General features: G+C 51.2%; 2 protein-coding genes across 3 annotated transcripts in view; both read right to left on the reverse strand.

The window, feature by feature from the left end:
* The window catches only part of LOC116994219 (interferon-induced very large GTPase 1-like), a 122918-nt gene that overhangs the window by 82452 nt on the left and 21318 nt on the right, over positions 1–19148 (reverse strand). The window contains exons 1-2 of one of the 2 annotated variants that reach the window (XM_033055752.1): positions 14407–15109; positions 13589–13776 (exon numbers count right to left, since the gene is read on the reverse strand). The gene's annotated coding sequence lies outside the window, so the exon portion shown is untranslated. Of the gene's footprint in view, positions 1–13588; positions 13777–14406; positions 15110–19148 lie in introns of those variants that run through there. The other variant, XM_033055751.1, reaches the window with a different exon arrangement.
* LOC116994227 (interferon-induced very large GTPase 1-like) lies at positions 6884–12478 on the reverse strand. Its single transcript, XM_033055760.2, has one exon. The coding sequence runs from the start codon at positions 12211–12213 to the stop codon at positions 7567–7569; it is 4647 nt and encodes a 1548-aa protein (XP_032911651.1). The 5' UTR covers positions 12214–12478; the 3' UTR covers positions 6884–7566.

The following is a 19148-nucleotide window of genomic DNA, read 5'->3' on the forward strand; positions in this document are numbered from 1 at the left end:
TGTCTCCTCTCTCTCTGTGAAAGATACCAGGATTCCCTGCTGTTTTAAATTCACGAGAAATTATGATCTCTCCAATGATTATTTATTAACAGAAGAAGCAGCAGGCAAACAGCGCTGGGTGTGCTGGGGAGTCACCGCTGCACCAATGACACACGCTGCTCAGCATTAGTTCCACCTTTTCACTCAGTCTGAGTTTCATTTTCCCTGTATCCCCCTCCTTCTTTGGTTTCCTTGATTCCATATCGATGGTTGCCTTCTGCACAGGCTTTGGCTGTGATAGGGGGTTCTTTGCCCTCTTTTGGTGGTCTTTTGGATGAAGGCTCGTCATCTTCCTCTGTGTCTTTTTGTTGATCTTTTGCATGCGTATTTATCAGTCATTTATATATTTGTTTGCTTAATAAAATTGTTTTCACAATTTGCTTATTTTCGTTCCATGCAAGCAAATATAACCACAAGTTCCTTATTTTTATGCAAGCAGACAAAATCAGAAGTAAACCACAAATCCTCTAAAGCAAGCATTTCTCCTAAGCAAGCATTTCTTTAAGCACGCATTTCTACAATTTATCTTTTTTCCGTGTCTTATTTGACTTTCTTACAACTGATATTTATGATCATCCCAAGCAGTTATTCCACTCATACAAGATTTGCAAGGCCTTACTTTTAGTATTGCCTTGTAACATGATTCACACAGGCATTTTTCACACCTGCCCAGGGTGTCCTATATTATATATAGGATTACATAATTATATAATCCTTGTATCCCCAATCACCTATTCTGCTTATGCTACATATTAAGTTCTGTGACTTTAAAACTAGTTCAGAGAGGGAAGAGGGAGAGAAAAAGTGCAAAATTTTTGATCAGAGATTACACTTAACTCCCCCACATCCTTCTCACAGACAGTATTGTTGTCTGTAGCAGACAACAAGAGAGAATTCTCCTTTGCTTTTTAGTTGGTTTTTAGCTAGGTGAAGCAAAGAAGTTCCCCGGACTACAGTTTTTTGTTGGAGTGTGTGAAACAGACCTCTCTGAATTCTTCAGAGAGAGATCACCGTGCAGGAATTGAATTAAAACCTTTGGATGAATTGAAGTATATTAAATCAATCATACATGAACTAGAGGTGTAAGTTTAAGGTTTAGGTAAGTAAATAAGTAAGTTTAAGTAAGTAAGAATGTGTTTTAAGTGCCTTAGAAAGTAAAAGCCCTAGACATCAGTGTAGAAAACAAGTCTTAAACCAAATCTCAGTGAGAGCTCAAAGACATAATTTTAGACATAATACAAATATAGTAAAAATATTGCTTACATTTTCCAGATAGGACAGATAGGCCATATGTGCAGATTATACATACACTTTCATACTAAGAATGGAATTCTAATAGCTTTTAAGAAATGCTTCAGACTCATGTTTTTAGCTCATTGAGCAGTTTGTAAATAAAAATCTGTGTATTGGAGTGAGAGCTCTCTCGCTCTCTCTCTTCTTCCACCATCATCATCATCACTATCAGGACATGAAGAAGAAGAGGAAGAAAAAGGAGAAAAGAACAAAAGAAAAAAAGACCAGGGAGCATCTGCCTCTCGAGACTCTGTACCAGCCTCTGCCTCTGCTCAGGACTCTGTCCTTGGCTGCAGCTCCAGCCCTCCCAGGGCCCTGCACCACGAGCTGCTTCTCTTCTAATTAGAAATTTACTTCAGTTTGGGACTCTGTGCCAAAAGCTTTTAGCACAGATTTTAACACTTGGGACTCTGCCTTTTGAGACTGATGTGCTTTTACAATAAACAACTTTATAGCAACAACAACTGCTGAGCTCTTTTAAAGATAACAACAATCCTGACAGTTTTTTTCTTTTCTCTTGAAGTTGTTAAACCTACTCTAGACTAAAAACTCAGAAGAACAGCAAGAGCTCACCCCTATGGCCAGCAGGGCCTGGCCCAGGCCCAGACAGTTTCCAAGGCCAAAAAGACTGATAACAAAGTGAGTGAGCCAAGCTACAACCCACAAAAGGGGCTTTTCTGAATTTGTCATCTCTTCACAGCAACAAAAGGTTTTCCTGTTTAGTATTGTTCATTTTTTGTGCTAAACAGTGCTTTGCCAGATAAATAAAGAATTTTTTCCACTTCTCTTAAAAAAAATCTTTTCTCAAACCAGCTGGGGGAGGGGCCACTTAAGTCTGCATTCTGAAAGAGTCCCTTTAGAAATTTTCTCCCAAACTTAGCCTAAACCAAGACACAGGGCAAAGGGAGAGGCAGCAGGAATTCTGAGAGGATGTGCCCAGGAAGCAGCGGGACAGAGCAGAGAAGGACAAAAGGGCTGGAAAAGTGGCCAGTGCTGAGGGGGTTCCCCACTGTATTGGGTTTGACGTGGCCTGGTTTTTGGTAGTGACAGAGACACAGAGGGAGTTTGTGTGAGAAGCTGCTGGGAGCTCCCACCCTGTCTGGAAGAGCCGGGATTTTTTATTTTTCTGAATGAAGCAGAGAGACAGGACTTCTGGGTTGCTTTAGAAAGTGCAGTTTATTTTTATTATCTTCTGCAGAGGCACAAAGACTGAGTTTTTCCTACAGACATTCCCAGCATGGCTCAGCAGTCCCAAGGTGTGCAGGGCAATAATCCCTCAGCACAGGAACTCCCTGCACTCCCTGCAGGGCCAAGGCCTGGGGGCCAGAAGCAGTTACAATCCTCTCCACAGATTTACCTCCCAGCGAGTCCCCAGCAGTTGCTGTGCAGAAGAAAGTGCCCCCACCGTGCTCTGTTTGTCTGTGCTAATAGCCTGCAATCCGCTGCTCTCCAGCCCTGCCTTTGGTTCCTGAGCCCTCAGACTATTTGCCCTGCTGCTCTGCCCCTCCCCCTGCCTTTCCCATAGAAATCCCTGTTTTTTCCAAGTTCGGGCAGGTGTCAGCCTGGCACCCTTCCCAGAGTGGCCTCCTATAATAAAGGCTTTGCTCTCTGTGGAACGCTGTGGGAGGCTCGTGTCCTTTATCCCCGTGTGGCCGAAGAGTGAGTGCCCAGGAGAGCTGGCAATGAGCAGAGCTGGAGTCACTCGCCGCTGAGGGCCGTGCCTGTGGCCCTGGGGACATCCCCTGCTGGACGCCTGTGCAGGAAGGTGGCGGCAGCCCGGCAAGAAGAGCAGCGGAGCCCCGGAGTGCGGCAAGTGGCCCCCGAAGCGCTGGGACTTGTAGCCAGGGAGTCCCTGGAGAGAGCGGCTGCTGCAGGGGCTGCAGGACTCAGCCGCCTTTGGGCCGCTGCTTGTGCGAGGAGAGCCCTGTGCGTTTGAGCAGAGGCGATGTGAGGAGAGCCCGGGAGCCTGGGCTGCCCTGGGAGATGAGCAGAGGATCTCTGAGGAGCGGCCGATGGGGCTGAGCACCTGCCAGCAGATTTCCTGAGAGCCTGTGGGCCCCAGCGCTGCCCGGAGAGAGATGGTGAGTTGGATAATTTGGGGGTTTCTGGGCACTGAATGCTGTTCGGGTCTTCTGCTTTGCTTTGCTCTTTTTGTGCTGGGTGAGGGAGAGAGATCACCAGGGTGGGAAGCCGAGGCTAACTCCTGCTGAGAGGGACTTTTATTGTGAAGTATAGTTTTTATTCCTTGGATTTTTAAGCGTTATCCTGATTCTACCGGCGTTTCTGTCCCTTTGAATTATTTTTCGCACAAAGAGGTAAGAAAAATTTATTCTGTCCAAACTCCAGGGTTTTTTTTCTCTGTTTAAGATAATTGCTTTATATCACATTGTTGTTAGGTTAGTAGAGAAATCGGGGAGTGTTTGGGGATAGGTTTGGGGATGGGGTCCCCAGTTCCAAAGCCCTTTCCCTCCTTCCCCCCGTGTTCCAAGCCCGCTTTCCCGGCTCAGGGAAGATCGGCAGGCGGGCGCACTGAAATCTATTGGGGTCTTCGGCTTTTTTTTTTTTCTTTTTTTTTTTTTTTTTTTCCCCTCCTCTTCTGAATAAGGCAGTGGGACCTCCAGGATGAGAAATAAGCTTGGGAAGCCCAGACGTACTCCTGTTGAGAGGGACTTAGATTACCAAGTTGTGGGAACCCTTTTTCGGGGAGATTTGAAGTTCTTTGGGAGAGATCTTTTAAGGGGGAATCTTGAGTTGTTTATTCATTGGATTTTTAAGCATTTTCCTGATTCTGTCGGGAATTCTGCTCAATTAAATTTCTTTAGGGACCGAGTGGAAAACAAAATTTATTCTGTCCGAGCTCCAGGGGATTTTTCTGTCTCTATGTTTATTCCTGTGCTTCACATAATTGTTAAGTGAGTAGAAAAATCGGGGAGTGTTTGGGGATTGGTTTGGGGATGGGGTCCCCAGTTCCAAAGCCCTTTCCCTCCTTCCCCCCGTGTTCCAAGCCCGCTTTCCCGGCTCAGGGAAGATCGGCAGGCGGGCGCAGCCCTTTGGCCCAGGGCGGCTCTGGATGCCCGGACTTGTCCCGACCTCCTGTGTCCCTGTGCCAGAGCGGTTCTGGCCAAAGCGCCCTGGATCTGGCGCTGATCTCCAAAGCTGCCCCCTGTCCCCAGCTGCAGCTCCGGGTGTTGCTGCACAAGGCGGCGTAGCCGATGTGTCCGGCGCCGGCATTTGGTGTGCCCCGGTTCCCAGTTTGGCTGGGCTCTCTTTTCAATATCGCCACCCCCTGCCGCTCCTCCGCCCGCGCAGTCCATCGCCCCCGGCCCCTTCTGTGCAGAGCTGGCCTCAAAGGACAGTGCAGGAGGGAATCTTTCCCGATGGCTCGCAGCTGTCCTGATTGCCAAGAGTGCAAACACCTGTGTGTGCCCCATCAGTTTGGGGGCTGGAAAAGAGTGGGTTCGCTGCCCAGCAGCTGCAGGCACTTGCAGCTGGAGTTGGAGCATGAGAGCGAGAGTTGCTGCAGTAAGAGAAGGAGTGTGCTGGCTGTGCTGTGAGGAGGTGAGGGACATGCGGCCGGCAAGGGGCAGGTCTGGTGAGAAGATGATGTGTGGGGCACTGTCAGGGTTAGGCGGCCGGGAAAGGGACAGCTTGGGGTGAGCCAGTGCTGCAGAGTGGGAAGAAGGAGTCAGTGCTGTGTGGAGCTGCTGTAAGCGTAGGGATCAGTAGTGTGTGAAGGTGCCTCTGAGAGAAAGAGTCCGATTTGCATGAGAGAGAGGTGTGTGACAGAAGGCATGTAGAGTTTGCAAGTGAGGGACTGGTGGGGATGCCAGTTAAAGGGTGGAGGTGACAGCAGCCGTGTCCGTGTGACATATGAACGGTGCCAGCCAGGCAGCCGAGCAGCAGCGGTGCCAAGGCTTTCAGCAGCGGCACCCGGAGCTCCCCAGTGCCGAGAGCTGCGGCTGCAGCGCGGCCGGGCTGTGCCCCGAGCCCCCCACAGCACCCCCGGTGCTGCCGCTCCGCTCCAGGCAGCTCCGCTGTGTTGTGGTTTGGGGCTTCCTGCCCTCTCTGCTGTCCCTGCAGACAGTGAAGCTGCTCCTGGAGCAGAGACCCTGAATGGAGCAGAGCCTCTGCTGCCACCCCCCTCCCCCAGTGCCACCCCCTGTCCCCTGCCTGTCTGCAGCACACACAGCTCGAGTCAGCCCAGCTGTGGCTCCCCTGAACACAAAGGAGACTCAGAGCAGCAGAGTCCCAATCAACTCCTTTATGAGCAGAGGCTGCAGGGGATGAGGCTGCAGCAGCCCTTCAGCCAGCTCTCCAGGAGGGCTTGGCCCTGGCACTGCCAGCGGGGTTGCAGCAGCTGCACAGCAAAAGCCCCTCACAGCTCCCTGGGGCAGAGCCAGCTGGTGCCACCTTGTCCAGAGCATGGCTCCGGTGCCACCAGCCTGCCTGGACAGCAGCAGCACTGCCCCCAGGGCTGCTGAGGAAGGTGCTGGCACACAGGATTCTCCACATGGGCCATTCCAAAGGCTTTTGCTCAGCAGCCAGGCCAAGGGCAGGAGCAGCTCCTGCCGGGGCTCAGGGCTGGAGGGAAGGGCAGCAGCCCCAGGCACCTGAGCAGGAGCAGCTGCCCTGGGCAGAGACACAGCAGCTCTGAGACAGGGAGTGAAAGCACTGCCTGAGCCCTGGGGCGGTCGTGTCCCTGCTTTCCTGAGCCCTGAGGCACAGCAGCTCCTGCTGGGAGAACAACCTCAGTTGATGCAGGAGGCTGCAGTGAGGGAGGGAAGGATGACAGCCAAAAGCCAAGCAGCCCAGCTTGCAGCCAGCATGGAGCTGGCCTCAGGTGCCACAGCCCTTTCTCTGAGCAGGACACCTCCTTGCTGCAGGAAAACTGCCTCTGGGGCACTGTCCCTTGTTGGTATTGTTATGGGTTTGTATCTTCAAAAGAGCAGAGCAGGTGTTGGTTGCTGTAAGGTTGTTTATTACAGGAGCACTTCAGTCTCAAATACAAGACTCTAAAGCTATAAAGTCCGTGTTAAATCTTTCACCATACAGTCCCAGTTAAAGCAGAAGCAGCTCTCTGGTGCAGAGTCCTGGGCAGAGGCAGGAGCAGCAGCTCTCTGGTACAGAATCCTGGGTAGAGGTAGAAGCTGTGACCTGGTACAGAGTCTCAAGCAGAGGCAGAACCTGCAGTCTAATACAGAGTCCTGAGGAGAGGCAGACACTCTCTGGTCATTCTTCTTCTGTCCTTTCTTCTTGTTCTTCCTCTTCTCCTTTCATGTGGTGGTAGTGATGATGATGATGGTGGAGGATGAGAGAGAGCAAGAGAATGAGCCTCCCCCCAATCCAGAGAGTTTTACTTACAAATTACCCTATGAGCTGAACAACATGAAGCATTTCTTCTAAATCTATTTGAATTATGGTTGTGTAACATGAAAGTTTACGTATAATTTGTGTATATATCCTTTATCTTCTATCTGAAAAATAGAAGCAATATTCTTACTATGGTTTTATTATGTCTAAAACCATGTTTTTGAGCTTTCACTGAAACTTGTTTTTGAAACTTGTTTTTGTTTTTGAGCTCACACAGAAGCTTGTTTTTTGCACCACATTGAAAGGCTTTTGCTCGTAAAGGCACCTAAATCATATTTTTACTTACTTAAAACCAAGATTTATACTCCTACTTCATAGCTATGCATCTTAATAAAACATCTACTTACTTAAAACTAAAACTTACACCTCTATTTAATGTCTGTGTGGCTTAATATGTTTTAATTTCGCTAAAAACTTTAATTCAATTTCTACATACTGTTCTCTCTCTGAGGGGCTCAAAGAGCCCTGTGTTTTCACACTCCAACAGCCCCTTCTTGTGTCACCGCAGATGAGGCAAGGGGTGCTTTGAGTGCTGCCTTTGCCCCTGCCCTTGCCCTTGGGCTCAGGCTTGGCCACGAGGCTGATCACCCCAAGGAGGGGTTTTGGTTTGGCTGTAGGACAAAGCAGAGGGAAATGTTTATGGCAAGAAGGCAGGAGGATTCTGGGTTTCTCATGAAGCGAGGGAAATGCAGAGTGATGGCTACAGTAATGTGCCTTATTTCACCAAATCTGGGGAAAATTGGATACCATTGTCTTCACCGGGCTTGAGAACGTTGTCATTGTAACTGCATTTTGTGGAGAGCCTGGTAAAAAGTTCTCCTAAACTGCAAAGCTGCTGTGGTTCTTCCTTCCCATGGATGTGACCTAAAGCCTGTCCAGCTCAGACAGTGCTTCCTGCTTGGTAATTCTCTGCCATGCCTCAGGGATTTCTCCTTCGCCCTGAAATTTCCCATTGTACAAATCTTCCAGCTGTGTCCTGAAATGAGACACAAACCATTTCCAGTACGCCTGGGTGGGTGAATCAGGAAGAATGTTCCAAGTGGAATAAGGAGGTCCAGCATCACGATATGTTCTGTAAGGGGTCAATAGGAAATCATGAACTTTGAATAAGGCATCACTTACTATAAGGCTGGAACAAGTATCAATGATCAGTGTTTGTGGATTATACATTAAGGAAAACAAATATGTCCTACATCTGAAACCCGTCAAAGCTTGTGGGCGATGGAAGACTGGCTGATGGTCTCCATCATGGTTCTGGATGGTGTTTGTGCAGACAGCCCCACAGAAGGGACACTGCTCCCAGCACCCTGAAAAATGCTCTGCCAGGATGTTGTGAGGCTGCCTTGAAAATGAGCTCATGTCAGCATCACCCAATTCTTTCATGAGCCTGTCCCTCAGGTCATACAGAGCTTCTGCCATGGCACTGCTCAGAAATTCAATGTCTGTGACCTCCTGGTGCTCAATGCCCTTCAGCTCACTTCTGGGCAAGTTGATCACCTCTGCCAGTTGCCTGCAAAATTCATCCAGCCAAAGGGAGATTTTGTCTTCTCTGTCTTTTCTGTCTTTGACAATTTGGGTTGATAGACAAACAGCTGACAGGATGTTTCCATAGAGAGATTCAAGGGAGGGATCTAAAAACATCCTCAGCCTCTTACTCCCATCTAAACAATGACTCTTAACTCGTGTCTCAATGTAACTCTGAAAAAACTCTTTTGGAGATGTGAGGTACTGCTTGAAATACTCAAAATTTTCTTGTTTGGCCAGATATCTCAGGATACAAACTTCCAGATTGGCTCTGTTGCTCCTGAAGTCTGGGAATTTGCTCTTAATGTCCTCAGCAATGCCTCTAGCCGTCCTCTCAAAGACTGCCTTGCGAAGAGCTGGTTCAATCTTGCCACAAAGGAAAACAACAAAAGTTGTGATTGAAGTGGCTCCTTGGCAGGAAATCTGGAAACATTGGAAGAAATCTTCTCTCTTGCTGTTCAGGTACATGACTGGGTCATTTGCCTTTTGGAATGCTTCGTGCATGGCTTTAAACCTTTCTGCTGCCATTTTGCACAGATACAGAGACAAATCTATGCTGTACTCTCTGTTAAAAGTACATTTTGCATTGCTGGGGGCAGAGTTTACACCTTTCTGTACTTCATTGAGTATTTCATGAATAAAATTTTGACTGTAATCTTGTTTCGCTTGTTCCTTCTTATCAATGTTTGCCCTCACACGTGCTATGATGTTGTCCGTGATCTGCTTTAAGTTGATCATATCAGAATTGGAAATGCTCTTGGGATCTGGGTAAAAGCCTCGTACCTTTTTCTTTATGACGTGTTTCTCCATGTCAAATGAAAATCCTCTCTCTTTCATAGATGACCTGATCCTTGCATGGAAACCTGGCTCCTCAAAGTACTCTAAAAGGATGCCATCGATTTCTGCATCGATATCCACCCCTTCTGGAGGACCAGCAGTCCAGAAGATTTCAGCAATCCAACAGTTCCAGACAAGAGTGAAGTAGTTGTTCAGTTGTGTCTCACTGAGGCTCTTCCCTTTCAGAGTCACAGCCAGCTCCCTACTCCTTCTCAGGAGCTCATCTTCATATTCCCGCTTCCTTGCATCCAGTTTCCTCTGCTCCTGCTGTAGCTCAGTAAGATCCTCACATTTCTTATTTGTTTCATTAAGAAGGCTCTCTTTTAGTTCTTTCAGCTGGGGTTTGATATCAGACAGCTTCTCTTTCTTCAGAAGTTTCACTGGGTCCTTTGCCTTTACTTTGACTGCCACACACGCAGGTTGATCTGCATCCACCACGAATCCATGCTGGCGAGCTTTGTCTGCGCAGGCATCCAGGCTGAAACACGGCTTTGACCCTTCCAGGAGATCCCTGATAATTTTGGTCAGCTGGTCCATCAGTTCTGCTTCATTTCTGTTCTTGATCCCTATTTTTATTTTTTTGCTGGTTTTTCCAGCTGCAACATTCTCTTTTTCCATGAGAAGACAAACCAAAGGCCTTTGTGACTGCCACAGCTCCTGCAGAAGCTTTTTCCCCCTGGTGTCCATCTGCTCCAAATCAGACACAAGAGCCACGGTGACAGCAGAGATGTCCTGCAGGAACTGCAGCTGTGCTCCGTGATCCCTGGCGTCTCCATGCAGGTTACAGAAAGCCACAGAGCTCTCAAAGGTGTCATCAAGGCTTCCACAGGGGCAATACCAGGCGATCTCCACCACCCCTTCCATCAGCAAGCGCTCTCTGGTGCTGCCTCTGCAGTGGCGGTGGAAGAAAGTGTCGTGTTTGCGTTTGCTCAGCAGAGCGTTCAGGAGCTGAGACTTTGAAGAGGAGGCCGAACTGCCAATGCGGATGAAGGACACGATGGGAGTCTGTGCCTGGAAGATGAGTTTGTTTTTATAACTCTTTGTTTGGGCCTGCTTTCCTGACTTCTCTGCCACTTTCCAGCTCTGTTGGATTTGACTGAGGGCGTAGAGCGGGAACTCGATTTGTGAAGTGCCCGGGTTGGGCAGCAGCAGAGGCAGCGCCAGTTGGCAGAACGCCAGCTTGGTTGCAGGGGTCTGTCTCAGGAAGTCATCAGTCATTTCCCGCAGTGTTTTAGTGAGGCCTTGAAGCTCAGAGATATTGGGAGGTCTGGGAAGCAGCTGCCCAGTCTGGAAGATCCATTGCATAATGAAAGAAGCCTCAGGGAAGTCCTTGACAGAGTAGATATGAGGATCCAGGAGGCTTCTCAGCATTACCTTGATAAAGGTGGTGTTTTCTGGAGGTGACTTCTGGCAGCTCCGCACAGTGTTCACCAGGAAGTCCTGCAGGGCTTTGTGGGACAGGCACACGTTAATCCACACACTGTGGTTCCTGGTTTTTGCATTCAGATCATCTTTCAGCTTTATCAGCCTGAGCAGCTTCCTTTCATCCACTGTCACCTCCCAGGCCTTCACAATCTCCATGAAATCTCTGGCCTCTTGCACTGCACTGCCCAGTTCCTCTCCAAAAATGGTGCCAATGCTCTCATTCGTCAGCACTTTGTACACATCCCTGAGGGCTCTGCTCATCTGACCAACAGACTCAAAATCCCCGCGGTGATTGCACAGGATGACGTCCCACACTGGGATCAGCTCAAAGCCACGGTCGATAACGCACCACGTTGTGTTATCAGACACGAGCCCCGTTTTCCACTGAGGAAGAGAAGTTGTGTCTGCTGGACCCCCTGTGTTGGCCATGTAGAGCTGAATGGCTGAATGGGAACTCTCTCTGGCTCTTCCCCGGACAGAAGCCTGTGAGATGGATATGGAAACATCCAGGTCCCCTGCAGCACTTCCCAGGAGGTCACCATAGCTCTTCCTGACAAAGCTGTTCAGTGCTTCAGTTGTTTGTCGCTTCACCTCTTCCCACTGCTCGGCTCTGAATCCTTCTGTGGACGCCTTCCACCAGAATATTCCCCCAAAGTGGAGGGGACCCTGGTTTATGTGGGATCCAAACCTGCTGAAAAACCTCTCACACATCTTCACAATGGTGGAGTTATCTTCTTTCCCAGTGACCCCCAAAATCTGCTCCATGTCTTGCAGCTCCCGCAGAGCCGCATCCGAGAGGCGAAGCTGATGCCTTTGGAAGTAGCAGGAGGCCAGGGGGATGTACTGGAACTTGGTGGTGCAGAAGTAGCTCTGCTCAGAGTGGGACTGGTGGGTGTCCTGTGACTGTGAGGAGCTACTGTGATCTACACCCACCCCCAGATTAATCCCCAAGAATGCAAATTTGGCAGAAACACTCATGCTGTACCCCAGCTGCTCCATGGACTTGGTGAAAGTGGATTCTGCTGCAGAGGATGAGAACTCCCTCCTCTCAAGCACTGATCCTTGCTCTGGACCAGAGAGCTGGAATCCCTCAGGAACCCTGAGGAGCTGCTCTCGTGTTGCCAGCACATCTCCAGCTCTGCTGGTTCTGTAGATGCCCTGCAGGGCCAGTCCCCCCGACGCCCGCCTCAGCACCTCAGTGTCAGGGATCTTCTCCCTCCTGCCTGCTGACATCTCCTGCTGCTGCTCCAGCTGCTTATGGATGCTCTGCAGCATATCTGCCAAGGGTTCCTTAGGTGATGGCCAGAACTCTTTGGGAATCTCCATGGCTCGCCACAGAGTCTCTGCTTGCTCCCTCAGCACATCCTCACTGTGGCTGTGGCTGTTGAGCATTTCTGTCAGATCTTTCAGGGCTTGTTTGGCCACTTCTTGCCTTTGCTTTGTCTTCTCCACATGCTCCTTCTGCAGCTCTTTAGAGGCTGTTTTGTCATCTGTTATATTCAGGAGTTTCCGGAGCGCCTTTTTCTCCCAGGGGTGCCGTACCTCACACTCCAGCTTGAGGTAGTCTTCATATTCCAGATGTTGCAGGGCTTCTTTGCACTCAATTCCCAGAATCTGAGACACTTTGGGCAGCCAGAATCCAGCATCCAGTCCTTCCTTCTGAAATGCCTGTGCCAGGAGCTGGGCCTTTGCATCTTCCTCTTGTGTGTCCTTTTGTGAAGCCATGGCTGTGGAGGAAGCAAAGAGACTTTCCCTGAGGTGTTGTCAGCGGCCCCGGCCTCCTGGCAGAGGCTCTGCAGCAGCTGTGCCCCTGGAGTTGCTCCACCTGGCTGTTGGAGCCTGGCCTGGGATGGCACAAGAGGCAGGGTGTCCTTCCCAGCAGCCTGGATGTGCCTGCTGCTTTCCTATTTGTAGGATCAACCCCATAGTGAGCGTGTGTCCCAGAGAAAACACAGACACACACACGGAGACACAGAGAGAGACACAGAGATACAGCACACTCACACACAGACCCAGAGAGACACAGTGACACACAGATACTGAGACCCACTGAGACGAACACACAGAAATACAGAAACAAAAACATACACAGGAACACAAAAACAGACGCACACACACAAACACGCACACACACTCCCTTCACTCAGCACACAACCTGTCCTGGACAAGGTGCTCCCTTCCCCATCACCCACATCCTCCCAGTTGAACTCCTCAATCCACAAGTGCACACACCCAGAGGCATTCCTGGCTCCCTGGAGCACTGGCACAGCCCCTCTGTCCACCCAACAGCCCTGCCTGCATCCTGCACCCTCTGCCCAGCCCCACGGCTGCCCTGCTCTCTGCCTGGCCCAGCCTGCTGCTCCCAGCACCCGGAGGCAGTGCTCACACACTCCACTCCCCCATGGCACCCCACACTCCCCAGACACACTCCCTCCTGCCCAGCACGGCCACACGGGCTCTGACCTGTGCTCCTGCTCCAGCTGCCAGCGCAGCCCCTCCCTCACCCCACTCACGCCTCTTCCCAGGAGCTGCTTCCTGGCACACTCAGGGGGGAAAATCCACCTTGTCCCTGACCACAGTTGTGCCTGGGGCATCCTGGTGGTCCTTCAGGAGAGACTGGAGAATTTGGGAGCCAACTCGGAGAGCTGCCCTCCATCATCTGCTGCTAGTTACCACAGAGGGTCTGTGCAAGGGACCACTTGTCGCCATCTCAGCCAAAGCCAGCATGGAACCGCTGAGCTTAAAATCTCTGGTGAGAAGAGGAAAAGTGCCAGCAAACCATCAATTCGGAACCTGACTTGAAAACTTTTGGTTTTCTTACACTGTCACACAACACTGAGAATTGTCCCAATCTCGCTTCACTTGGTTCCTGGAAACATTTATTCCTTGCAAAAAAATCCTTCTGAGCATTCAATCTCCTTTCCACTAAGGCCACAACACTCTTACCAGCACAGGTGTTGATCCCAGGGATTTCGACTCAGCTAGAGATCTGAGGGCTCCTGAACCCTCCCAGAGCCTTCAGGGGCAGCTTTCCCTCAGGAATCCCTGCAGATCTGGGCAATCTGAGCAAGGGCTGTGTGCTCTGATTGCCCTCACCCACCTCACAGCAGATGCTCCTGTTCTCCCAGCCTTGGCTTCCAGCAGACACCGGCAGCCCAGGGCCCCAGCTCAGGGGACACAGCACAGCAGCAGGGGCAGGCCTGGGGCACACGGCAGGCTGTGCAGAAGAAGATGGGAACCACTGGAGAGCTCAGGAGGAAGAGCAGCAGGAAGGAAAGGCCCAAAATCCTAAAGGAGAAGAGCAGCCAGTCAGGAGAAGGCAACCCATGAGCACGGCAGATTCATTGCAGGCAGCACTGGAGGCCAACCCTTCTCCTCCCCTGGGGACAGCAGAACAGGAAAAGCCACTGGCTCGAGAGAAGGGCAGTGCAGCAGCAGAGGAAAGCTGGGCGTGCTGGCAGAGCACAGCAGGGACTTTGGGCGAGGAGAAGGAAGAAGTGACTCTGGGCTGGGGCCAGAGCACGATGTGCCGTTCGTGCCCCTGATGGGCACGGAGCTGCCCTGCTCCCGAAGGAGCGGCTCGGGGGCCAGGAGCCCCCCCGGCATCAGTGCCATGGCTCTGCCCTGCGGGGAGCGCAGCCATCCGGCCCCAGCTCTGAGCCCGGCCCCCTCCCAGCTCAGCCCCCGCAGCGCACACGGCTCCCCCGAGCTCCCCCAAAGCGGCTGCCAGCAAAGGCGGCTTCCTGCAGCCCTGGCTCGGAGCAGACAGCGCCCGCCCGCTGCCCTCAGAGCCCTCTGCTCCTGCCCTGCCATCTCCGCAGCCGTGGCAAACACACGCAACAGGAGGCAGGAGAGCAACAAGATCCCGCTCCCTGCTGCTCCCGGCTCCCAGCCCACAGCTCATCCCCAGGGCCCGACCTTCTCCCGCCGTGTCCCGCAGCTCCTGCACAGGGACAAGTCCAGCACAGCCCCTCTTTATGCAGCCTTGGCTATCGTGGGGTGGGGCTTCACCCGTTCCAGAGGGAGCGGGGTAATTCCTGGAAATCAGGCCTTTTACTGCAGCATAAAGTGAATCTATTTTTTGGAGCCAGATGATTGACTAACACTTGTTAAGAACCTGACCTCTGGCATCCAACTGCAAGTTTCCAGTCAGAAATAGCAGTGCCTGAATAGCAGTGCCTGGCTGCAGCTTTCTTGGCAGGGGACATTCCACATCTGATAGGAACAGAGCTCTGGGCTTTGGCAGAGGACATTCAACACCCAACCAGAGCAGGGGCCTGGATTGCTTTTCCCTTGGCATGTGGACACACAAATCCTGCTCCACGGCCTCCAAACAATCACTACAGTTTGGATATGGAGAGCTCCAGCCTGCCAGGAGCAGCCACCCCCTGGCCCAGGCTGACAAGTGCCAAGGGCTGGAGCAGACCCAGCTGGCATTTGTGCGGCCTCAGGGGAAGCCTCAGCCCCTGCCAGGCAGGGCTGGGACACATCAGCTGCAGAGCAGGGATTTGGTCCCTCCCTGCCCAGGTTAGCTTAGCCTGCCTCCAGAGGGATATTTCCTGCAGCCAAAGAATTCCCTGCTGCAGGAGTGTTACAGGCACAGAATCCCAGCATCCCTGAGGTTGGAAAATCCCTCCCAGCCCATGGAGCCCAAGCTGTGCCTGATCCCCTCCTTGTCCCCAGCCCAGAGCACTGAGTGCCACATCCATCCCTTCCTTGGACACCTGCAGGGATGGGCACTGCAAACCTCCCTGGGCAGCCCCTGCCAAGGCCTGAGCACCCTTTCCATGCAGAAATTCCTGCTGCCGTCCAAGCTGAGCCTGCCCTGGCCCAGCCTGAGCCCATTTCCCCTTGTCCTGTCCCTGTTCCCTGGCAGCAGAGCCCGACCCCCCCTGGCTGTCCCCTCCTGGCAGGGAGTTGTGCAGAGCCACAAGGTCCCCCCTGAGGCTCCTTTTGTCCAGGCTGAGCCCCTTGCCCAGCTCCCTCAGCCTCTCCTGGGGCTCCAGCCCCTTGCCCAGCTCCGTTCCCTTCCCTGGACACGCTCCAGCCCCTCCAGGGCTCTCCTGGCAGGAGGGGCCCAGAGCTGCCCCCAGCCCTGGAGGTGCCCCAGCAGTGCCAGCACAGGGGACAGGCCCTGTCCTGGCCCTGCTGCCACCCCAGAGCTGGCACAACCCAGGGGCCACTGGCCTCTTGCCCACCTGGGCACACCTGGGCTCCTGTGGCATTAACTGGGGTCATGGTTGGACACAAAGACAGGACCCTCTGTGATCCATGTGACAAAATCCTCTTTATTCTTCTGAACCCTTCTTAAACAGGGGGTTGAAATTTCCCAGCTCATGACAGATGATTGGTTGGGAGTTCAGGCTGCTCAGCTCTCTGACCAGTGAGGTGTCTGCAGCTTAGGATGGAATGTAGTTGGGTGAAATCTCTGTTTGTGTTTGAATATATCTTATCATTGTTCACACAGGGGCATGTTTATTGAACCAGGGTAACCAAACTGGATTTCTATCTCTTGCGGAAACAATTGCCTAGCTATAAGCCAGCTTGCGCTGTGACAATTGCCAGTTTCTTTTTAATTAAAAAGTTGCAACTTGTTCTCTTTCATTTTACTTGCAAGGGCCTTTTGCAGGTATTACGACACAGACAGCATGAATTTAATTTGCATGAGGCTTTTTGTCTGTGGATTTATTACTCCCATGTCACATGTTTTAATTGTGTTCTTATTGCTACCATGCTGCCATCTTCTTGAAGGGATTTTTTTTCCTTTTTTTTTTTTTTTCTGAATGAAGCAGAGATGGGACTTCTGGGTTGCTTAAGAACATGCGGTTTATTTTTCTTTTTTTCTACACAGGCAGAAAGGGTAAGTTCATCTTACAGATATTCTCAGCGTTACTCACAAATCACACGATGTGGAGGGCAATAAACGCTTGGCACGGGAACTCCCTGCACTCCCATGGAGGAGCAATGCCTGGGGGCCAAATGGTTCTATAAGTATATAAGTATCCCTGGAGATATACTTCTGGAACAGTTGGTGGTGAGGCTGATCACTTCCCTGCAGGTTTCCACTGACCCTATGGCCCCACCCCTACCCAAAAAAAGATTGGAAGTTCTCAACTTGGCATTTTCTGCATACTGATTTCTATGCTGGTCTTCTGTCTCTGCTGGGTAAGGGAGTGGGATTGCCAGGATGGGGAATAAACTCAGCAAGCCCCACCAGGAGGCTCATTCCTCCTGAGAGGGACTTGTATTACCAAGTTGTGGGAACCTGTGGAGGCAGGTAAGCTTGGCCTGGCTCTGCCCTGGACGGATGTTCCTTGAATGGGCTGTGATTGGTTTATCTCAACCTTACTGGAGAGATGCCCCTGAAGTGGGCACATCCTCTCTTATCATGATGAGTTATCCCAAGGGTTTCAGTTATCCCAGCATGCCTTGGTGCCAATGTTAATCTCTTGTAACCCATTGGTCTTTCCCCCTTTGGTACCACCCTTGCTTTCCCCCATAAAAACCCCAGCCTCTGCTCCGTTCAGTATGGAGCTGTCATCCCTGGTCCCCTTCACAGAGCTGCTAGATAATAACGAAAGCTCTGTGGAATTTGCAATATGATGCTTCTGTCTTCTCTGTCCTTGGGTTGGCCTGTGTTAACTTCACAAGCAGAGCTGAAATCACTGAGCTGATCTCACTGAGAGTTGATCGATAGCAGCCACTGGCTGCCCGCTTGTTGAGGATTTTCTGGCAGCTAGGAGACCTGCCAGAAGACTCCCCCTTAGAAGGCTGTCCCTTGTGGGACCCTCTCTCTGGGAAGGGTGTGGCTTTCTGGGTCGGAGCAACAGACCTCCACGGATCTCCCCCAGCTGCCTACAAGGGGCACCCAAAAAGGGACAGGACTGAGTCGCTGTTGGATTGTCACTCCTCTGGAGACCCCCTGTGTTCTAGCAGCGACTATCTGAGGAGGCACTCCGAGACTCTCGATTACCGCCTGGGAGAAGAAACAGAGAGGATCAGACCAGAAGCCTGACTGCTACCCCAGCAGCTTTTCTTTTGGCCCGACCGACTGAGGATTGTAAGTTACACTCAGCCTTTCTGTGCCCTTCTTTTTGGGTATTTTTTGCTGTTTTTCTTCTTCTGCTGGGTTGGGAACAGGACACCAGTATGAGTAAGGGCTCCCATCATCCTGTGGGGCAGGGAACTTCTATCCCAATGGGGGGCTTCCATCTCAATTTCCAGCTGGGATTTCTGATTGGGGCCGCTGAGGAGAGCGCACAACCAGCTATCCCTTGGCTCACCTGGAAATGTGTGGATCCATTTTGGGTCAAGCATGGCCCCTTTCAAAAGTAAAACTGCGAGCACTGGAAGACTTTGTGGTGGAACAGCTTGCCAAAGGCCGCATAACACAAACCACCAGCCGTTGGAACTCGCCTGTCTTTGTGTTGAAAATGCCTGGCAAGGACAGGTAGAGACTCCTCTGCCACCTTGGCAAGATCAATGAAACCACTGAGGGTATGGGTCCCCTCCAACCTGGACTTCCTTCCCTGCGATGCTGCCCTGGGCCTGGATGCTTGCCATCACAGGCATCAAAGACTGTTTCTTCAATATCCTGCACCACCCCCAGGATGCCCCCCAGTTTGCTTTCTCCGTTCCCTGCCTTAACAGACAAGCCCCGCTCAGAAGATACCATGGGCTTGTCCTTCCTCAAGGCATGAAGAACAACCCAACCATATGTCAGTGGTACGTCACCCACATCCTATCCCCCATTACAAACCTGTTCCAGATGCTGCAATCCATCGCTACATGCACATCTTGGTCTGTGCGCTGGTGAAAACTTACCTGAAGATGACTATATCACCAATCAGAGTTTCTTCACCATGTCAACATGACTTAAACCGCACTTGGCTGGCATGACACCCATAGACCATGTGCTAGCAAATGTCTTCCTGAGGACTCCTGTGAGGATGGGAGCCTGTCCCGGTTTAAAGGGACAGTATTACCAGGAAAAGGGAATTTAGGAACTCGCAGGCACAAAAAAGGTATAGGTTGGGAATAACAGTTTTTTACTGAAACATTTATAAGACAAACAAAAACAGCATCAGCTATACGAAAGAAAAAAAAACAGTGACAGAACAGAATGGAATTCAGTCCTAGTCCCTTTTTCAGTCACCGATGGTTCTCCGATGGACCAGGGCGGGCGGCTTCTCAGTCGCGGCTGCTGCAGGGGCAGGGGAGGGGGCTAGGTGGCCTCACCGCCCCAGGTGGAAGAAAAGGGTGAGGAAGGAAACTCTGCTCACCGTGGGCGTCCCAGTTCCCAGTTGTTCAGAGGAAGCAGGAAGCTTTAGCAGTCCAAATCCAAGAAGCCTGATCTCAACAGGAGAAAAAGAACCTCTCTCCTCGAGTTCGGCCGGCGAGTTGTAGAGTTCTCCTATCCTCAGTGTCCTCTTACTTGCCGAAAACAAAAGCAGGACTCCACCTTTCCCTAATGGGCCATCAGCTTGCTTCAGCTAGTCATTTGTCTTCAGCTCTTAACGGCTAATAGGAGAGCCATCCCGGCTAGCTTAACATAATAATGGGAAAAATTTCTAAACCTCGACAACCCACAACAGAGTCCCAGCTCTGTCAGGAGACAAAGCTGTTCATCTCCTCCTCAGCATTGTCCAGTGGGAGATGCA

Source organism: Catharus ustulatus, chromosome 3 (genome assembly GCF_009819885.2).
Source record: "Catharus ustulatus isolate bCatUst1 chromosome 3, bCatUst1.pri.v2, whole genome shotgun sequence".
NCBI classification, from domain to species: domain Eukaryota; kingdom Metazoa; phylum Chordata; class Aves; order Passeriformes; family Turdidae; genus Catharus; species Catharus ustulatus.